This window comes from Vulpes vulpes, chromosome 3 (genome assembly GCF_048418805.1).
Source record: "Vulpes vulpes isolate BD-2025 chromosome 3, VulVul3, whole genome shotgun sequence".
Taxonomy (NCBI): Eukaryota; Metazoa; Chordata; class Mammalia; order Carnivora; family Canidae; genus Vulpes; species Vulpes vulpes.
In genome coordinates, this window is record NC_132782.1 from 106,520,434 (window position 1) to 106,540,078 (window position 19,645).

General features: G+C 47.7%; 1 protein-coding gene across 9 annotated transcripts in view; it reads right to left on the reverse strand.

The window, feature by feature from the left end:
- CLEC16A (C-type lectin domain containing 16A) overlaps positions 1 to 19,645 on the reverse strand; it is a 196,139-nt gene that overhangs the window by 42,095 nt on the left and 134,399 nt on the right. For 6 of the 9 annotated variants that reach the window (XM_072753856.1, XM_072753854.1, XM_072753853.1 and 3 more), the window contains exons 19-21: positions 13,306 to 13,457; positions 10,865 to 11,069; positions 9,002 to 9,169 (exon numbers count right to left, since the gene is read on the reverse strand). In XM_072753856.1, the coding sequence (XP_072609957.1) occupies positions 9,002 to 9,169; positions 10,865 to 11,069; positions 13,306 to 13,457 (525 nt within the window). The remainder of the gene's footprint in view (positions 1 to 9,001; positions 9,170 to 10,864; positions 11,070 to 13,305; positions 13,458 to 19,645) is intronic. The other 3 variants (XR_012000645.1, XR_012000644.1, XM_072753860.1) reach the window with 1 other exon arrangement.

Genomic DNA, 19,645 nt, shown 5'->3' on the forward strand with positions numbered 1-19,645 from the left:
AGGACACTGGATTTGTTTCATGGACAACTCAGGGTGGAGATATTTAGTGCATCCTATCTTTCCTTGTTGCTCTTCTATTTTTTCCAACTGCCCCGCCATAAATGTGCTCAACTTGTACTAGAAAGGCTGACAGTGCCAAGGGGCGGAAGGAGCTGCATTCTACGGGGCGGGCACAGGCGTGTGCCGGGGTGCACACACGGGCACGCAGCCATGCCACTTGCTCTGACACACGCCCGCGCATTCTGTGCTGCCAGCAAGGCTGCCCCTCGGGGGCCTGCCTTAGCCTAAAGAACATTCCAAAGTGCAGTCAAGGTCAAAGGGCAGAGTGAAGCTGGGGTCTGGTCCCTTCCCACAACCTCCAGCATAGGCTCTCCACTCTCTTCTCCATATGCAGCTCACGTTGCATTCCCTGCTCTCTGACATGCTGTGATCACCAGAAGGCTCCTGGGTACACAGTACCCAGTGTGCCCAGTATACACACATTACCCGCAGTGAGGTGGGTAATGACCTGGAAAGGTGAAGCAACACTTAATTCTGTGGAACTCTCTCCTCCTCTCTGTCTCCACCCCCTAGGGAGGCCCATCTGGGACCTGGAGGCTACCTCTGCTTGCTGTCTGTTCTGTTTTGCAAGAGTGCTCCTCAGACACCAAATGCCTGTGTGTCGACTGGGAGACAGTCCAAACCTGGGGGCATGTTCCAGGTGAGGGAACCTTGCAGGCCCTGATTCGGGAACGTGACTTCCTGTGGGCTGTGTGCTCCCAGCTGGACAGTGTGCCCACACTCCCTCTTCACGGCCACCCTGGGGGCTCCACAAGGGGGCGTGGAAAGCAGGGATCCCTGGGACTCAGCACAGGGATGATTTTTGAGTGGAAGCTGATCCCCACACCCCTGATCCAACCACTCAAAGGCTGTTCTCTTAGACACAATTGCCAGAAAGCTTTGAAGAGCGTTCAAATGCTGCTGCTTTTGCACAGGCAAGATTTTTTTAAGTCTCATTTCTGCTTTTTGGTCTTAATGGACCAGGAACAAATCTATACAAGGATGGGCTTTTACATGACTGTGAACTCTATTCAGTCTGGAGGTGGGGGTTCTAGGGGAAAAAGAGTGACTTTCCATATGGCTGCTGTGTAGGCTTATCCCTCATCTGGGGGGTGGCGGATGGGGGACTCTGGTGGCTGACAGTGTGAAGAGCAGTATACAGATGACAGGAACGGGGAATGTTCTGTCTATGGCCAGGGCCACCTGACAGCCCGCTCTCTAATGAGGGTCTGTCTCACCAACCTCTGACAATCAAAGACAAGTGGCAGAGCCATCGGGGTTCAGCCGCCACCAATGCCAGCCTTGAGATGAGGGGCATTTAGAGGCAGGTGGTGGAGCTATGGCTCTCGGCCTGCCCTGTGTGAGCTCTGCAGCCTTGGCCCAAGGCTTGGTTTCCCGTATGTAGAACAAGACAAGCGGTACCAGCTCACAGCATTGTCCAGAGCATAGAATCAATGCATACAAACTGCTTGGCACAGTTCATTCTTCCGGTCAGCTATATCCCATTGCTCCTGGAAACCTGATGTTTTCTGTCTGAAACACACCCACTTCTGGAGCCAACAACGTGGTTTTGCCAGATACTAGTGGGGCATCAGGTGGCTGTGGGGAGGTCACCATTATCTCTAAAATTGGAAAAGGAGAATTCACTTCAGATATATCAAAATGGAGTGAAGAACTAATAGGCGCAGTGGCAGTGGTGGTGGCAGCGGCTCAGGGTCTGATGCAGGCCGACCTGAGTTCATGGCCTCGCTAGAGGAAGGGCAGGGGCACTTGGTGTAACCTTGGGCAGCCAGTTTCCTTACATGCACAAAAGGAAAATGGAAAACCTCCCTTCTGAGTGTTGTTGGATCAAATGAGAAAATTGCATAAAGTGCTTAGCAGCTCAATACATCTTGCCTTTAAAAAAAAAGGTCTTGGGGTCAGAATCAAGTTTCTCTAACTCAACTGACCCAGTGGTTAGTCTCTGGCCAGGGAACTCAAGGCTGGGAGGGGGGCGGCACTGAGGAGACCAGAGGAAGGTGGCAGGGAGGTTCTCCTTCCTGTGTGACTCCAGAAAGGGCATTTTTTGCCTTGGGGAGCTGGAAGGAGAGAACTGACTCCAGCATTATAATCGGAAACAAGAAAAATAATGGGCCTAAAAAATTAGTTTCTGGGAAACACTGTCACGAGATGACATTAGCACCTAGTACATTATCCCAGGAGAGAAGTCAGGATTGAAGTCTATGAATTAAACATTGATTTTCTTTTTTCTTTTTTTTGGCTGTCAGTTCCGAGGCTTCGTGGTCAGCTCAGCTGGCCCTGAGCACACTGTAATCTTTGCATTCTTCCTCAGTTACTCAGCTGCCAACAGTTGGCTCTGGAACTGGTTGCCTTTCCACAGAACTATTAAGTGTTCTGGGTCAGTGACTGATAGGGCCGGTTTGTTTGCCTTTGATAAAGATAACACTTGTGGAAAGCACAGTGCTCCCCCTGTGCTCAGGGATTTCAATGTTTGCTCAGAGACAGATGGTGCCCTGGACCCAGCAGGACCTGAAGTTGGGACAAGAAGACTGTAAAGTAGAGCTTGGCCCTGGCAGGTGAAGTCTGACTCTTCAGGTGGCATCCTGAGCCACCACCAACAGGTGCCGGACTGAGGTTCGAGCAAGACAGCAACGCCCTGCCGCAGGAGTTGATAGGCTGCTGGGAAGATGAGACACTGAACAATCCATCAGGCCCTGCCTCCGTCCAGCGATCCATGTCCCTACCCGGGTTTGACAGTCACTGAGCACCTGCTCACTCAGTATCAGCAGCTGAAGGCGAGCCAGACAGGGACCCCAGGACCTTCCACGCAAGAGTAGGGCAAGTGACCAGACAGGAAAACCAATGGGCCAACTTCAGCCAATGGCAAGGGCTCTGAAGATCATGGGAAAACCATTCCATTCTGATGTAGCTATTCCAAAGAACTGGGAACAGGTGTTCAGATAAAAACTTCCACAAGCACACTCACACAGTGTTGTCTGTACTTGCCAAGAGGTGCAAACCAGCCACGTGGCTGTCAGTGGGTGAAAAAATGGATGAGTGGAACGTGTCCTATCCACACAGTGGCTAGCTCTGACACAGGCTACAATGTGGACAAACCTCAAAAACATGACGCTAAGCGAAAGAAGCCAAACACAAAAGGCTATGCAATGGATGATGTATATGAAATGTCCAGAACAGGTTAAGTCCATAGACAGAAAGCACAGCAGTGGTTGCCAGGGGCTGAGGGAGGGTGAATGGTGAGCAACTGCTCAATGGGAATGGCCTTTAAAAAAAGGGGGGGGGGATCCCTGGGTGGCGCAGCGGTTTGGCGCCTGCCTTTGGTCCAGGGCACGATCCTGGAGTCCCGGGATCGAGTCCCACGTCAGGTTCCCAGCATGGAGCCTGCTTCTCCCTCTGCCTGTGTCTCTGCCTTTCTCTCTCTGTGTGTCTATCATGAATAAATGAATAAAATCTTAAAAAAAAAAAAAAAGGGAATTGCCTTTTATTGGCGGGGGGGAAGGGTGGTGAAAGTATTTTGGAACTAGCAGAGGCGGTGGTAGCACAAGACTGCAAATGTACTAAATGCCACTGAACCATATCCTTTCAAAAGGTTTTATGTTATGTGAATTTCCTTCATGTAAACAAATAAAAGCCACCTGCCACACAAAGAGGGCCTGGGGGTGGGTCAGGGTCCCCAGCAGAGGGCACCCCCTCCCCAGGAGGTATCTGAGTGGAATCCTAATGCTGAGAAGGAACCAGCCACACAGAAGGCTCCAGGAAGAAGTTTGGATTAGAATGGGGAGGGGCAGGGGAAGACCTGAGCAACAGGGACTGTGGTGTTGTGCCCCCCTCCATGTCACCATGACCAGCATGCCAGGTGAACATCTGTGAACAGCCTCTGGGCCAGAAGGAACCTAGCATGGGGGACGAGGCTGCCCTGGGAGGTAAGGACAGAGCCCTGGCCCTGTGACTGGAGACCGCTGCCCATGCCCTCCCACGGGCACTTCTGGGAATAGCTTCTGCTTGGGGGTGGGCTGGTCCACTTGGTGTTTGTGGAGAGATGCCTCTACGGTCTAGTTCTGGACATCCTACCTCCGTTGGCAGATTCCAGCAATCAGCTGTCACTGTGGGTTGGTGGCACATGTCCTTGAGGGCACTAACTATGGAAGGCTGTACCCCAAAGGCAGATGCTAGATCTGGCCGTGCCTGTGCACCTGGACACGCTGTTTCTTGGTGACCCTCCTGGCGCTAGCCAGTCACGCACCCAAGCCTCTACCATCGGGGAGCAGAACGTTCTGCAGGGGCGAAAGCCATGAACATAAAATCGGCTAACAAACAGAACTTGTGATTCCTCTCCAAGCCCAGTGGAAGAAGAAAAATATACCAAAGTGGCTAGTCACTTAAGAGCCCTTGATTTATATTCTACTTTAGTATCTCTTGCAAGAAAATGGAAGATACCTTTTCTTCAAATATAATCATTTCCAGCTTGAAAGGGGGAAACAACTGCTCTGTAACAGCCACCTGGGCCTGCAGATGAAATCGGAAGGTATGTCCTAACAGAGCCAGCTTCTTTAGCAGTTTCCCCAAGGCAGGCAAGCAGAACTGTTTTCTCACTATTAATTAGCCCCCAGGGAGGAGTGAGGATCCTACGCAGCCTGGGGTTTTTGCAGCCGTATGGCCTATGGTGAGGGACACAGAGCAAGATTCCCAAAGTGGGCAGGGACGGCAAGGTGGCACTTGTGGGCTGCCAAGCATCAGAGGCCAACCGAGGCCATGCTTCTGATGGACCCCCTGTGGCCCCACGCTTTGGCTTGTGAAAATTTTCAAGGTGAGGGTGAGGAAATTCAGTTGAGTGCAACCAAGCGAAATCTATCACGTGGGTGCACTTGCCCACCCCGGATGTACATCTTGTTCACTCTGGTGACAGAAATGAAGCAGAAGAATGCTTAAGATCTTCTGGGGTCTCTGTTCCCTGGTGTTTCTTCCCTAGCCCAAGTGCCGCAGACTAAACAGCCCACGGCTGGGACCCCAGAGAGAACTTTATCTTCCCAGTGTTCACTCAGGCGGAAGGCTTTAGTGGGAGCTGCTCTAAGGCTGTGCAGAGCACAAGTGCGGGCTCATTCTCCATCTAATAAATACTGAAGGAAGGTACAATGCTAGGCACTGAGATACAGCAATGAGCAGGACAGATCATGTCCCCATGGAAGTGACGTTCTTCGTGTGGAAGAAAGGTCACAGCCACATACCCAAATATGTCATCCAGGTAAGGAATTGCAGGGAAAATAAATCAAGCTAATGGGGTAGAGGAAGGAGAAGTGAATCAGGAAAGACTTCTTAGAGGAGGCAGCCTATGGCCTGAGGCCTGTGCCGTAAGAGGAGGCAGCCACACACAGATCCGAGGCAGACTATTCAATAAGGGGGCCGTAAAGGCCCAGTAACTTGGAGGAATGGTTCTCAAAGTATGGCCTGCGGAACCCTGAGGGGCTCCCAGGGTCAGAACTACTCATGTAAAAAATAGTAAGATAGCATTTTCCTTTTACGTTCACTCTCCCAGGAGTATATGAAGGAGATTTTTAGGGGCCACACAATGTATGCTATGACAATGGATTGAAAGCAGAAGCAGATGCAGGAGCCCAGCTGCCTTCTATTAAGCCAGATATTACAGAGATTTGCAAAAATATAAAACATGAAGTTTGGTTGTTTTTTTTGTTTTCCTTTTTTGCTTTGGAAAACAGAGTTGTTGTTCATGAAAAAAACTGTTATTTACATTTACATGTGGTGGTTTATTTTTATTTTAAAAATAAATAAACAGCTAAAGCATTTCGCAGATTTAATTTGTATCACCTGAAATAGCAATAAATATAATCCATATAAATTCCAGCTCTTTAGGATTCTTAAAACTTTTTTTTAAGAGTATAACGGGGGGTCCTGACACCAAAACTTTGAGAAGCATTGACTTAGCAGCAGGAGCTGGTATAGCTTGGGTAGGAGACAGAAGGAAGTGGGAGGGAGCTGTTCATCTCAGAGACCAGCTGGGGCCAATCTCACAACAACCACATTAGACCAGAGTGAGAATTAGGATTTTCTTCCAAGTGCAATGGGAAGCTGCTAGAGGGGTTGCAGGGAGGGGTATGATGGGATGTGATTTATGTTCTAGAAAGATCCCTCTGGCCAAAAAAGAAGAGGTGAGGCTGGATGCCTGAGAACAGTGAAGATGCTCCTGCATAATCTAGAGCAAGGGCTGGTGGCCAGGGAGAAAAGATGTGATGCACTCTGGAGGCAGAAAAGGCCAGTGGGGATGGGGTGGGAATGAGGAAGATCAAGGATGATTCCAGATGCTGGGTGACTGTGGGGAAGGCTACTGAGACAGCAGGTGGTAAGGAGGGGCAGGGTGGGGAGAGCTCCCCTCTCTCTGAGTCATGCTGAGGCTCAGGGATTTTATTTGTTCTTTAGGTCACAACTCCAACCCAGGCCAGTGCAAGGAAGGCAGCAAGTCCTCTCTCCCCAAGGGCCCAGAGCAGTCATCTCCCCACCACACCTGAGTGGCACTTCTAAGGGCTGTCAAAAGTGAGAGACAGGCAAGGGGCAGATGGCCAGCTTCAGCAGCTACCTTTGCCCTGCCACAATCCCAAATGGCTCAACCTCAAATACCCCAACCCTGGTGCCAACAACAGGACTGTAAGCATTCCAGCATTTTAACTATGCCAGCCCCCCTGCTGGGCAGGCCCAGGCCATGGTAGACAGGATCACACCCCCAGCACTGGATGACCTCACTTCTCTCCTGGAGCCCAGGCAGGGCGGGAGAAGTTAGCAATCAGGCATTGTGAAGCCTTCTGCAAACAGAAGATTATGCAGATGCTGAAGAATGTGACATTTGGCTCTATTTATTTATTTACACTTGCCTTGTTCCAAAAAAGGATGGAATAGAATATAAGGCCAGGGTTTTTCCTCCTTAACCCATTCGTTCCTGATATGAAACACTAATGAACACTAAGAAATGGTTTCTTAACATAATGTTTTATGTCAATTATATCTCAATTACAAAAATCACAAAGCAGTGCTTATAGAAATGTTGTAAGTTATAACTGCGTATAGAAAAAAAAAAGAACAAAAGAAAGAAAAAGGAATGATTTCTTACCAAGCCAATCTGTATTTAACCTAGACTCATGGTCATCATTTATATTTACTTAAAAACCATCTCTATAGGAGACGAAGCAACCTGGACAATTTTTAATAAAGAATCCTTCAGGGGCGCCTGGGTGGCATAGTTGGTTAGGTGGCTGGCTCTTGGTTTCAACACAGGTTATGATCTCAGGGTTGTGAGATCGAGCCCCATGTCAGGCTCCATGCTCAGCAAGGAGTCTGCTTGAAACACTCTCTCCCTCTCCCTCTGTCCCTACTTCCCCCTCAAATAAATACATCTTTAAAAAAAAAAAAATGCTCCAGACCTGGAGTAGCAGAATTATCTCACATTTCATAGCTGAAAACAGGCCGTGCCAACAATTGGTCTTCTAGATTAAGGCTGGTTTTAAGGATGAAAACAGTCACAGGCAGGGAGTGGCAGCGTGAACTGGCACACTTTTCCAGAGTGCATGTTGGGACTACATATGTTGAGACAAAAAGCCTCCCGGCAGATCTACCGCTGAGAATTTATCCCACAGACACTCAAGATTTGCAGAGTTATACCAAGGCGCCTCAAGGATGTTTACTATGACACTGGAAAGCAAAACACTGGAAATGACCCAAATGTCCATCAATGCAACATGTTTTAAAAGATTTTCTGGTCCAGTCACTCAGTAACATATCATACAAGAGTTAATCATTAACTAGCATGAAGTCAATCTATATGCATTAACATGTAACACTAAGTGAAAAAAGAAAAGGCAAGGTGCAGGATTACATATGTGGTACGATCCCATGTGTAAAAACAGACATTTTATACACAGCATAAAATGAACACTTCTGGAAGGAGAAGTAAGAAATCGTTAACAGTGATTACTTCCAGGGCAAAGTTGATGTATTTCTCCTTTTATCACATCCTGTTTAAAATATCACATACTCACAGTATATATATTTGTAAGATTAAGTAATGAAATCAAAGAACAGATATAGGATAAATCATGGAGTGAAGGAAACGAAGGACACTGATTTTGAACAGGTCCTTATGGCGGCACTTTAAATCAATAGCTGTTCTTATATCAATAACTGCTTTCAAAAACATTTTGCAACATATCAATTGGAGTTCAAAACCCTAAACGCTTGCAGGGGACAGCTTGGCCAACTTTTGGAAGTACTGTAACCAAGGGCGAGGTTCTGTTTTGAGGGATCCAGGTATACATGGATCACGGATTTATCTGAGGTGGATGCACCAGAAGAGGAAGGGGAGAGCCCGCTGGCCCTTCTGGGGAAGCAAAGCTGCCCTTGAACTTTCCCTTCACGTTTCTCTTTTTTGGGAGGGGCCGGGGAAGGTGGTTCGAGATGAGCTTTGGAGAGAGGGGGAAGAGGTGCTCCCAGCTCCCGGATGGAAAACCCTGGCACAGACCATTCTGAGCTCTCACTTCTTCAGGGGCTGGAAGAGGAACCACACATACTGACTGTCTCTTTAGTCATCACACACGGAGAAGGAGACTACTCCCCCACGACCTCAATTACTAACAATCTAAGTGTTTCCAAGAAATTTCCAAGAAACTTCTTAGTCTTAATTCTGAGAAGTTCTACATCCCCAGAAAAAAATCTCTGGAAAACCAAACCCAGGCAGCAGAACACCAAAGAGAAAGCCAAGATTTATTTCTAGGGCTTGTATTTCATCGTGGGCTATACTTTAATGAATTCTAAGAAACGGGCGCTTCTAGCCGACGGGACTCAGAGGGGAAAGGAAGCTGGCTCATGCAGGCTCAACAGAGAGCAAGCCCTGGAGCCCCCAGCCGGGGACGAGAGGCGGCGTGGGGTGGGGGCGGCTTACCTGGCACCTTGTCCACGGATGCGAACACAGAGCGTTGTACTGTGGGGTCACTGCTGCCCCGGCGGCACTGGTCGTAGAAACGGAAAGGCAGGTGCTGGGTGGAAGAGGAGGAGCCAAGTCTAAACCCCAGGACTTCGGTCGTCGGCTGGATCGGGAGGTCCAGGAGGGCTATGTTCAAACAACACCGGGGTTCATGCTCATCGCGTGGGTCGGGGGTGTGGGTGACAGGGCTCTGGACGGGGTGGGCTGTAGCCCGCAGTGGCTGCGGCTCTGTCAGGCACGTCACTTGGACAGTGCCAAGCAGGCAGCCAGCAGCCTCGAACTGTGGAGACCGGTGGGAGACTGGCAGGACCCCAAAGGTCCTTCCTGCCTGAGCTCAAAACCTGACCAGTGCCTAGTGGGAGATCCAGAAATGGATGCTGGCCAGTCCCCACTTTGGATCCTTGGCTTCCGCACGCAACAGACCCTTGCCAGGGCATAGCCGCAGGTGCAATTTCAGACCACAAAGCAAATGGGGCCAGGTGTGCCGTGAAGTTCACGTATGTGCGTGCGCATGGCAAAGAGTGTGTGAGGGAGAACATATCTGCGTGTGTGAGTGGGTATTGATGAGCATGTGTTTATCTGTCACAGTCGCTGTCTTCCCTTCCATAAACAAATCTCATGATATAGCAATTTGGAGCGGCTTTTTACAATCAATTGAAGGAATACCCAAGGCATTCGTTCTAACAGCCACTTTACGGCATAATTCTCAACTTTGAAATGAAATATTTAGCCTTTGTGCCAGCGGTGAGAAATTGCTTTACGTTTAAAACAACAACAACAACAAAACACCTTCTGAAAATAAATCTAAGGGAAAGGACTGAAAGATTTAAGTCACTTTGCACATTACAAAACGCTTCTGTAATGATTCCACAGGCCAAGTCTCAACTAAGTGAGAAATGAAACGAGGAGTGCATGGGATGCAGGCCTGGGCAAATCAACAAGGCACGCGCGGTAAATACCCGAATCTGTACTGTCCAGAACCCAAGCCCGCCAAGTGTTTATTTTTAGGTAATCCCTTTAGAAAGCGCCCCTCCTCCCCAAGTGAGCTGGAAATCCTCCCAGCAACCACACCGGCATGACCATCGGTGCTTGGACTGAAAGGCATTGGTGTCTGGAGAAAGACTATTTATAGTCTGAAGAGCTGATAGAAAGCCATTCCCCAGGGGAATGCCGTGCTGTCAGCCCTGATGAATGGAACACCTCATTTTTGTGCCTTGATTTCTAAGAAAGTGGGGTCCTCCCTGCACCGGGCGGCGTTAGGTCTCCTCACAAATCCACCACAGTGCCTATGACACATACAACAACTTCTGAGTTTAGTGCTAGGTCATCATGGCCCCTTGCCAAGCAGGGCCGCCTCTCATGACAGCTGGAGGGGCCGGGGGAAGGGATGAGCTTTACAGTCAGAAGTTCTGCGTCTGGGGTCTGCCAACCAGCTGCTTATGTGACTCCAGGCAAGTCACTGAGCCTCAGTTTACTCTTCTGAGAAATGGGCAGAACAGACCCTATTGATCTCAAGGGTTAAGAGGAATGGGCAAGCATTTTGTAAATATGAGCTAGAAGATTCCTGTGTGTAGGAGAACAGTTGTCTCACACTGATGCCTGTATATGTTCATGGCCTCTTGGTGAGGGAGGGTTCTCCTTCTCTTCCATGCAGCCCTAGAAACTTTTTAGATACCAAATACTGGGGGAATGGGAAATTCTGAGCGGATTCCCTGTCCTTTCACCAAAACCCAATGAACTCTTAAGCCACATGTGTCCTCTTCTAGAGGACAATGTGAGAGCCTGAGGGCTCCAAGGAAGTTGCCAGAGTCAGCCACTCACCGGCTATCCTCTGCATCTTCATACGCCTTGCCTGGATGCGGCCCTTGGCCAGGCGCTGCTTGGCGATGATACAGCGGATGTGGTCCGAGAACACAAAGGTGGCCTGGAGGATTGGGAAGGGTTTGGAGTGGGGGCTGGACGCAGGCTTGTGGATGGTGATGTTCAGGGCGCGGCTGTCATCCTCCACGCCGGTCACCTGCATGTCCTACAGGAGAAGGGGCAAAAGAAAGGGTGTTCGCGGGGTTCAGGAGGAGGGTAGCAACTTGGAAGCTGTGGGATCTGTGTCTCATCAAGAAAGAGGTCGCCAAATTCAATTTTGCTTTTGCTCCAAAGGAGCAGCCTCCCAAGCCTGAGTCAAGGGTGGGCACAAATCAGACCAAGCCTCACAGAGAGGATATTCAAAGTGACCATGTGCTGGCTGCAGGGGCTGGGATCCTACCCATGAGGACCTGAGGAAGCTAATGGATAAATGGGTACCCCAGCCTCATCAGAGGGTCATGGGGACTCAAACAGTCGGACACCAGCAGTGATGACTTCTAAGAAACTACAGATAGCAAACCAAAAGCCTATCACCATCTGACGTGATCTTAGATATATTCACACATCTACTGACCAGCTTCCTCCTGGCTTCTCTTAAGAAGGGGGCATCCTGGTACCCATCCAGTCCCTAAAGGAAAATACTAGCCCTGGGAAAGGGACAGGGAGGACCCTTTGGCAGGCATGTGAAGAAAGCTGCATTTGAAAGATGCAGAAGAAAACTCACGCACAGCAAGTGAGCTAAGGACAGATCTCATCTAAAACCTTGGGATGGATTCTATGTAAAGAATCTGCTTCCCACAAGAGTTTGAGGTGTCACACGATAAAGGCATGAGATAGGAGGTAGATGTGGAAGTCGGATGTGCTACAGGAGGTGGGGAAAATGCTAAAAAGACTTTCAAGGTGAGATGGTTGCTGTTTGTAGGTGTTAAATCTGGCACGGGCTCTTTGGAAAGAATATCTGCCTCGGAAGGCTGCAGTGGGGATTAAATGAGCTACTACACATTTAAAGTGGAGAACCTGGCACACAGTAACGGCCTGACAAATAAATAGTAACTACTGGAAGTCGACCAAAAGGAAAGGTTTATGGGCCTTTCATTGTCTGATGGAGGACATGTATTAATCCTTTGAGGGAGAAAAACACTCTCCTGACACTAAATTCTTTTTTTTTTTTTTTTTTTTTTTTTTTCTGACACTAAATTCTAAAGGAAATTGATCCTAAGTCTAGATAAATAAGAAGCAGTAAGTCTCCTAATGGACAACCTCTTACATGGAAGTCTTTTTTTTTTTTAAATGAAGGATTCTTCATACTGTCTCTCACATCACCCTCTGTAAAAGAGATTTTTTTAAATGGAAAGACGTGGATGAAAAAGGAAGGGAGTGGGGGAAAAGGTTGTATCTTCAAACACGTCGGTGGCTCCCTCAGAGAGTAGGATGCGGCCAGCAGGTCTCACTGTGCAGAGGTGGACGTGGGTTGGCCTGAGCCAGACCTTGCCAGCAACCAGAGGCTGCCCAGCAGGGAAACGGGCTGCCTCAGAGCAGGGCAGGCCTCAGGCCAGGAAGAGTTGGCTGGATGCTCAGGGACTGGATGGGGGCGGGGAGGGTATGTGTGTGTATCTGACAGGGGATAGGAGCTGGAAAGCTGTCTTCAGCACTTCCAGTTCTTTGCTTTGTTCAGTTGATGAGCTGGCATTAGTCGCCCATCAGACAGACACACATTAAGAAAAACCCAGGTCCTGACTTGGTGTTTGGCAATTTAGAGTCCATCTCTGCTAGAAAGGGGGTGAGGACAAGGGGACTCATACATTGCTGGTGGCAACAATCCCTTTAGAGAAGAATCTGGCAGCAGTTATGAACACTGCAATAGCCGCCTAGGGAATCCCTTGCTCAAGAACTAAGGACAATTCTGTTCATGGCAGCACTGTGTGTAAAGTAAAAAGCTGGCCCCAGCCACAGGGCACTAGTAGTAATAAATAAATAAAGAATACTAGTAAGTCTGCATATACTAACACGTAAGCTCCAAGACATATACTGAGTGGAAAAAAAAAAGTTTAGAATACATTCAATGTGACACTATAACACACATACACACACACCCTCTCAAGTATGTGTACACAATGTTTATAAACAGTACATGTAGTTGTATTTATATGTGCATTTGGCAGAGCACCAGCTCCAGAAGGACCATAGTGACAATGCAGGAGAAAGTTTAAGAACTGAGGGTTTGGGTCAAAGCACACTTGACCCTTATCTGTGCAGTATTTTAACTTTTTTCAATCATAATCTCTCCACGTATTCTTTGTATCCTCAAAAATTAACCATAGAGATGATTCCTGTGTGTGTGTGTGTGTGTGTGTGTGTGGAAGCCAACCAAGAACAGCTTCCAGAGTCCTTGGCCATCATACCTGCAGGAGGCCTGCAAACTTGACCACTCCCCAGCCAAGCCTGGACACATCGGGTTCCACTAAACTCATCTGGTAAATGTCAACAGCCAGGAATCGCTGGACCATGCCGCCATCCTTGGTGATCACCGTGCACGCGATCAGGTCACTGTTGTCTGGGGAGAAGGAGAGGGAGAACAAAATGAGGCTCGGTCTGGTGACCCAGCCTGATGGAGACAGGCCCTCAGGCAGACTTGTGTTCTCTTGGGCAGCAGAATTTGGCCAGAGCCCAGGCTTGGAGTCACACACACCTGGGACCGAGTCCCTTCTCTGAGTCATATGGGACTTTTTTTTTTTTAAACCTTTTTGGGCTTCATATTCCTTATCTGAAAAATGAGGATAACGCATACCCCTCTCAAAGTGATAACTGAATATAGTACATAAAACATTAGTACAATGTTTACTGCACATGAAGCACTCAAGCTGTAGCTAAAAAAACAAAAAACAAACAAACAAAAAACAAATGGAGAATCCCTGTAACATTTCAGTGCTTCCTTGTAGACAAATGGTGGTTGACAGTTATGACAGTGTGCGCCTAAATTAAGCAAAGACAGGAAAACAAGAGTCCCCTGCTTGGTTACAGAACCACCAAGATTCCAATCTGGCGTCTGGCAGCTTTGAGCCAAGCTTTGTACTAGTTGGTGTATGATCTTGGGCAAGGCACATGGCCCCTATGAACCACAGTTTTCCGTCTATAAAATGGGAATAATCTCTCTTCTCTTGAGATGTTTGGTGCTTTACATGAGAACAGATTGGTAAAACATTTAACATAGAATCCTCCCTGTATGCCAGGCCCCTTTTCTTACTTGGAAATTATGCCCACATTCGATACCTAATTTAGGACCTGTCCTTGATGGCTTTGACATCACCAGAGTAACATGGGACCACTAAATCTATGGTCTGCTCTGTATTTCCTCCAATGGAATCCTCTGTTCCATGTTTAAAAAGAAAAAAAAAGAAAGAAAGAAAACCAAAACAGGGAACAACCTAAATATCCCCAAATAGGGAAAAAATTATGATTTTCCCCTATCAAATGTAAAATTATATACCCATTTAAAAATTATGTTTAACCAAATTGTGAACAGAGGTTGCCGAAGGAAAGGGAAGTGAGAATTGATACTCACTCCTGACACTAAATGGGATGGTGGGAGTGCATGTGTGGTGTGGGTATGTCAATGGGAGACCTTAAATTTTTGGATCATATACCAATGTATTCCTTGAAATTATTTTAAAATGAGAAGGTACTCAAGATGTACTTTTGGGGGATTTCTGGGGGGCTCAGCGTTTGGCACCTGCCTTCGGCCCAGGGCATGATCCTGGAGACCCAGGATCAAGTCCCATGTCGGGTTCCCTGCACGGAGCCTGCTTCTCCCTCTGCCTGTGTCTCTGCCTCTCTCTATGTCTCTCATGAATAAATAAATAAAATCTTTGAGAAAAAAAATGTATTTTTGAAGTATAGATTAAAAATTCAGGGCACCTGGCTTGCTCAGTCAGTGGAGCATGTGACTCTTGATCTCAGGGTTTTAAGTTTGAGCCTCATGTTGGGTGTAGGGATTACTTAAAAATAAAATCTTTTATGGGTGCTCAGTCAGTTAAACAGCTGAAGTTTGATTCCGGTTCAGGTTATGATGTCTGGGTCCTGGGGTTGAGCCCTGCACCGTACTGGGCTCTGTGCTCAGCAGGGAGTCTGCTTGAAGATTCTCTCCTCCTGCTCCTTCCCATTTGAGTGCACTCTTTCTCTTTCTTTAAAATAAATTTTAAAAATCTTTTTAAAAAATGATGTATGAAAAATCTAAGTTAAAAAAATCCTATTTACCAGTAACTGCAATGACCTTGGAAGAGACATTGAAATTTGCAATGAAAAAGGATAAAAACTGTATTATTCTGATTTTGCTATATTAAAAAAAAAAAAGTGTCCCTTACAAAGAAAATACAAGTGCAGAAAATAAAACTGAAACATTAGAAGAACTTTCTGATTAGAAGAATGGTAGGTGGGCTTTTTTTCTGAAGCAGCTTTAGAGTTATAGTTGATGCACCCATTTTTAGGTGTACAGGTGTAGGAATTTTAGCAAATTTACAGCTGTGCATTACTGCACTGGGTGTGAGACACCTGTGTCACCCCAGTGAGTTCTCTAGCGCTGTAACCAAATATTTGGCTTAAATGTACAGGGGATGGGGTGGGGGAGGGGAGGGAAGGTAACACAGAAGGTAGAAATCCTGCTCCAAACACAGGTGATGACAGACTTGGGCTCAGTAGTCCCCAAGGACACCCCCCACCCCCACCCCTGCCCTTTTTACTTTTGCCTTCAGATCTACAGAGGATAGGCAAGTCTCCCTCCTCTCTCAGCACTACCTCCTCAAATACAGCTCGGTCTAACCCTCTGAAAGCTAATCTGTTTGGGGCTTTAAAGGGCTTCAAGGCCAGCAGCCCCAGAGGCAAACACCAGCACTGGGCAGGATTAACTCTCCGGGTGGTACTTTCTTCTTATTCTGTGGCAGGAATCTTCCTCCCCTTCCCAACAACCCAGCCAAGTACCTTAAACGATTTCCAAAAATTATGTCATCCAGCATGTCCAATGAGTGCCCTACTGGAAGACAAGTAGCCCTCCGTATTCAGAAGTGAAGCCAGCCTACTCATTCTTACCAGCTTGTTCTCTGTGGCACGCAGTTTGTTTTCTTGACTCAGTACTTAAAGCTTTTTTCTTAATGGCAATCTTTACCTTTCTAAATAGAAAACAAAACTATCAAGGATGCTTTTTCTTTTCCTTTTCCCCTTTCTCTCCTCTCTCCTCCCCTTCCCCTCTCTAAGCAGGCTCCTAGGATTTCTTCTCTACATTTACAGAAGACAATGCCCCTGTGAATGTGACCAGAAAGCAAGAAAGCCGTGGGTGGGTGTCAGGTGTCGGTGTCAATGGGATTTGTTCTGACAGTAGGGTCTGCAGGAAGGCAACCCTCTCATAAAGCCTAGGGAGCTTAAGGGCTTGGGGGTGGGGGGGGAGGCGGGGAGGGAAGACCCACCCTCTCTGTCACTAAGAACAAAAAAGGAAGGACAAAACCCCAAAGCGGAACAACTTTCAGAAATGCAATTGAGACATCAAACCCCCATGAGAGATTTCATAAGAAAACTAAAAGGCAAGTGTCCCCAGGGAGCCAGGACCTTTGCAGTGAGGGAGCCTCTCTGGCTTTTCAGAAGCTTTCCAGCAGTTAAGGAGAAACAAAGTAGGCTTCCTCAAGGGAGAACAGGGAATACTGGGGGGGCTCATCTGTGGGCTTCTCGGTGTTGTCTCGGGGAACTCCTTCCTCACCTTCGGCTGCTCCCACAGTGGCTATGGGCATTTCCATCTGGAGGCCTGGGGACGGGGGCTGTGTGCTCATCTCTGGATGGCCACGGTGTCTTGGGTGGAGGATGACCCAGCGGAGGGTTGACGAACAGGCAACCAGGCCTACCCAGTCTAGTCCTATGCCTGCTGGTGCCCTGGATTTTGCTCCAAGACGGAGGAGCCATGCCAGTGCTGAGGTACTAGGACAAGAGGAAAACCTTCAGGGCGGGACGGCCTCAGAAGCCTCCATGACTGACTCCTAGGAGTAGCCTGTGGCCTATGCGCTGGCCTTTCCCAGATCCCGCTGCCCATCTCCATCGGCTGGGTCCCACCCTCACCAACTTCACATTAAAAGGGGTAGGGCCTAGGATTCCAGTTTAAAACTTTACAGAAAATTGCCAGAAGACAATTTAGGAGAACATCCATGTGACCTTAAGGTCTTTAAAAGTAAGTAAGTAAGGTCTTTAAAAGTAAGTAAGGGCACCTGGGTGGCTCAGTGGTTGAGCATCTGCCTTTAGCTCAGGGCGTGATCCTGGGTCCTGGGATAGAGTCCCACATCAGGCTCCCCATGGGAAGCCTGCTTCTCCCTCTACCTATGTCCCTACCTCTCTCTCTTTCTCATGAATAAATAAAATCTTAAAAAAAAAATGAAAAGAATCAACACATACAAAAAAAATATAAACACGAGACCGGTAACATGATCACATCAAAACTGAAGCTTAACCCATATAAAACAAATGATTTTACAGACTCAGTGAAACTATTAGAAAGTATCTCTAAGAGCCAAAAGATTCTGCAATGAATGTGAATGACTCCCACAGGCTATTCACAGACAAGGGAATGGGGACAGCCAATGAACACACACAGGGGTGCTCAACTTCACAAGAAAACAGGAAAAAATTTAAACAAGATCCTACCTTCTACCTATTGACTGGGAAAAAGGTGTTGATGAGGACACAGAGAAACGGACATTCTCAAACACTGCTAGTAGGAGAGTAAGTTAACACAGCCACTTTGAAGGGCAAAATAGCATTGTTTATTTAAACTGGAACTTTCACACTATATGACCTGGCAATTGGTACGTTCCCAAAAAAAAACAGACATGGGGGCCAAGAGATGTGAACAAGGATGTTGACAGGATTCGGGTCTAAGGGACCCAAATCTCCCACAAGGGAAAGCCTAAAAAAACGCATATGCCCATTCAGTGCAAAACCAGTGACAAGGATGGACTTAGATCCTTGGCTATTTCAACACAGTTAAGCCTCAAGAACATACCGTGGAGCAGAAAAAGCAAGTTGCAGTAAATGACACGCACAGTAGAACACAATTTGTGTAAAATCAAGCCTCAGAGAACTATGCTGTGTATTTTCTATGGGTTCCACATGTGGGCGTAAAAGAGACAGTTAAGAAAACATCTGGCAAGGCACATAATGATTGTTTTTTTGGAGGGGATGAGGTGGGAGTAAGGGTATGTGTGTGGGGGGTGGTCAAGGTCACGAGTTTATTTTTTAACTTAAAATGTTTTTTTAATTTATTTGAGAGAGAGCACAAGCAGGGGGAGAGGGGAGGGACAAGCAGACTCCTCGTTGAGCAGGGAGCCCAATGCAGGACCTGAGATGAGGACCCAAAGGCAGATGCTTAACCATCTGAGCCATCCAGGCATGATCATGAGTTTAAATGCTATGTTCTGATTTTTCAAAGGAAAAAGAGGTATGTCATCTGTGTGCTTAAAATTCAACAAAGAGAAAAGTGAATCTCCACGTTCCTACACAAATGGCCTCGAGACCTTCTGGGGCCCAGCGGGGCTGGGAAGCAGCACCAGGCTGAGCTGTTCGCTAGCCAGCTCTGCCTAACCTGGAAGGCAGTGACAATCATCATGAACAGGGCAATGACAAGAAGCTGGGTCTAACAGCACGTCTTGGTACACAGGCGTGCACGGCTCTGGCAGTGGGTTTGGCAGACCTGTGGGGGTCAGGTGTCTTTGGGAGCTGACTGAGAAGAGCCTCAAGGGGCTCAGGACCACAGAACACGGTGCAGGCCAAGTCTCCAACTGGGGAGCAACCATACCTTATAGGCAGAGCAGGTGGGAGGACAGATGTCTCCATCACACCTCGGGACCCTGGAGGCGTGGCACGCCTCCCAGGGGAGCCTCACTCCAAGGAGAGAGGACATGTCCCTCCTACTCCCTCCCCAGCACTGCCTTTTGTTTATTTGAAAGGGAGAAGACGTGCCATTTTGTTTTATTTGAAAATATTTAGATTATCATTCTCTTTTAATGTACAACACATGCCTATGTTCCCATTTAAAAAGGTGTGGGGGTGCCAGGGGCGCTTAGCCACCGAGTTAAGCATCTGCCTTCAGCTTGGGTTATGATCTCAGGGTCCTGGATAGAGCCTTGCATCGTGCTCCCTGCTCAGCAAGGAGTCTGCTTCTCCCTCTACCTCTGCTGCTCCCCCTGCTGCATTCTCTCTCAAATAAATAAAACCTTTAAAATGAACAAATTAAAAGGTGTGACATTTTTTACAGTGGGTGATAAGTCTCCCCTGTTGTTTCCCCCTACCCCCATCCCAGTTTCTTAGCATCTATCCCATGTATTTCCAAGTGTATGTACACTCACTCCCCCCACCTTGTTTGTCACAAAGGGTAGCATGCCACACGTTCTGCCTTGTGCTTTTGCCACATAACCATGTACCTTAGTGCCACACAACCATGTACTTCAGTGCTACACTTGCACACAGATCCCCCTCACTCTTGGTCACAGCTGCACTCTCTCCCACTGGAGGGCTGACTCTCAGTGACTGAGCAGCTCTCCAGCTGATGGCCACTCAGGCTGTTTATAAGCTTTTGCTGCATGAGACGAAGGAACTGCCTTATTTGTACGCCCATGAGAGAGTAGATCTATAGCAGCAAAGTAGGGCTTGTGCTTACTTCTCCTCTTGAAAGCACTCACATTTTGCTAAAATAAATTTACTTAAAAAAAAAGT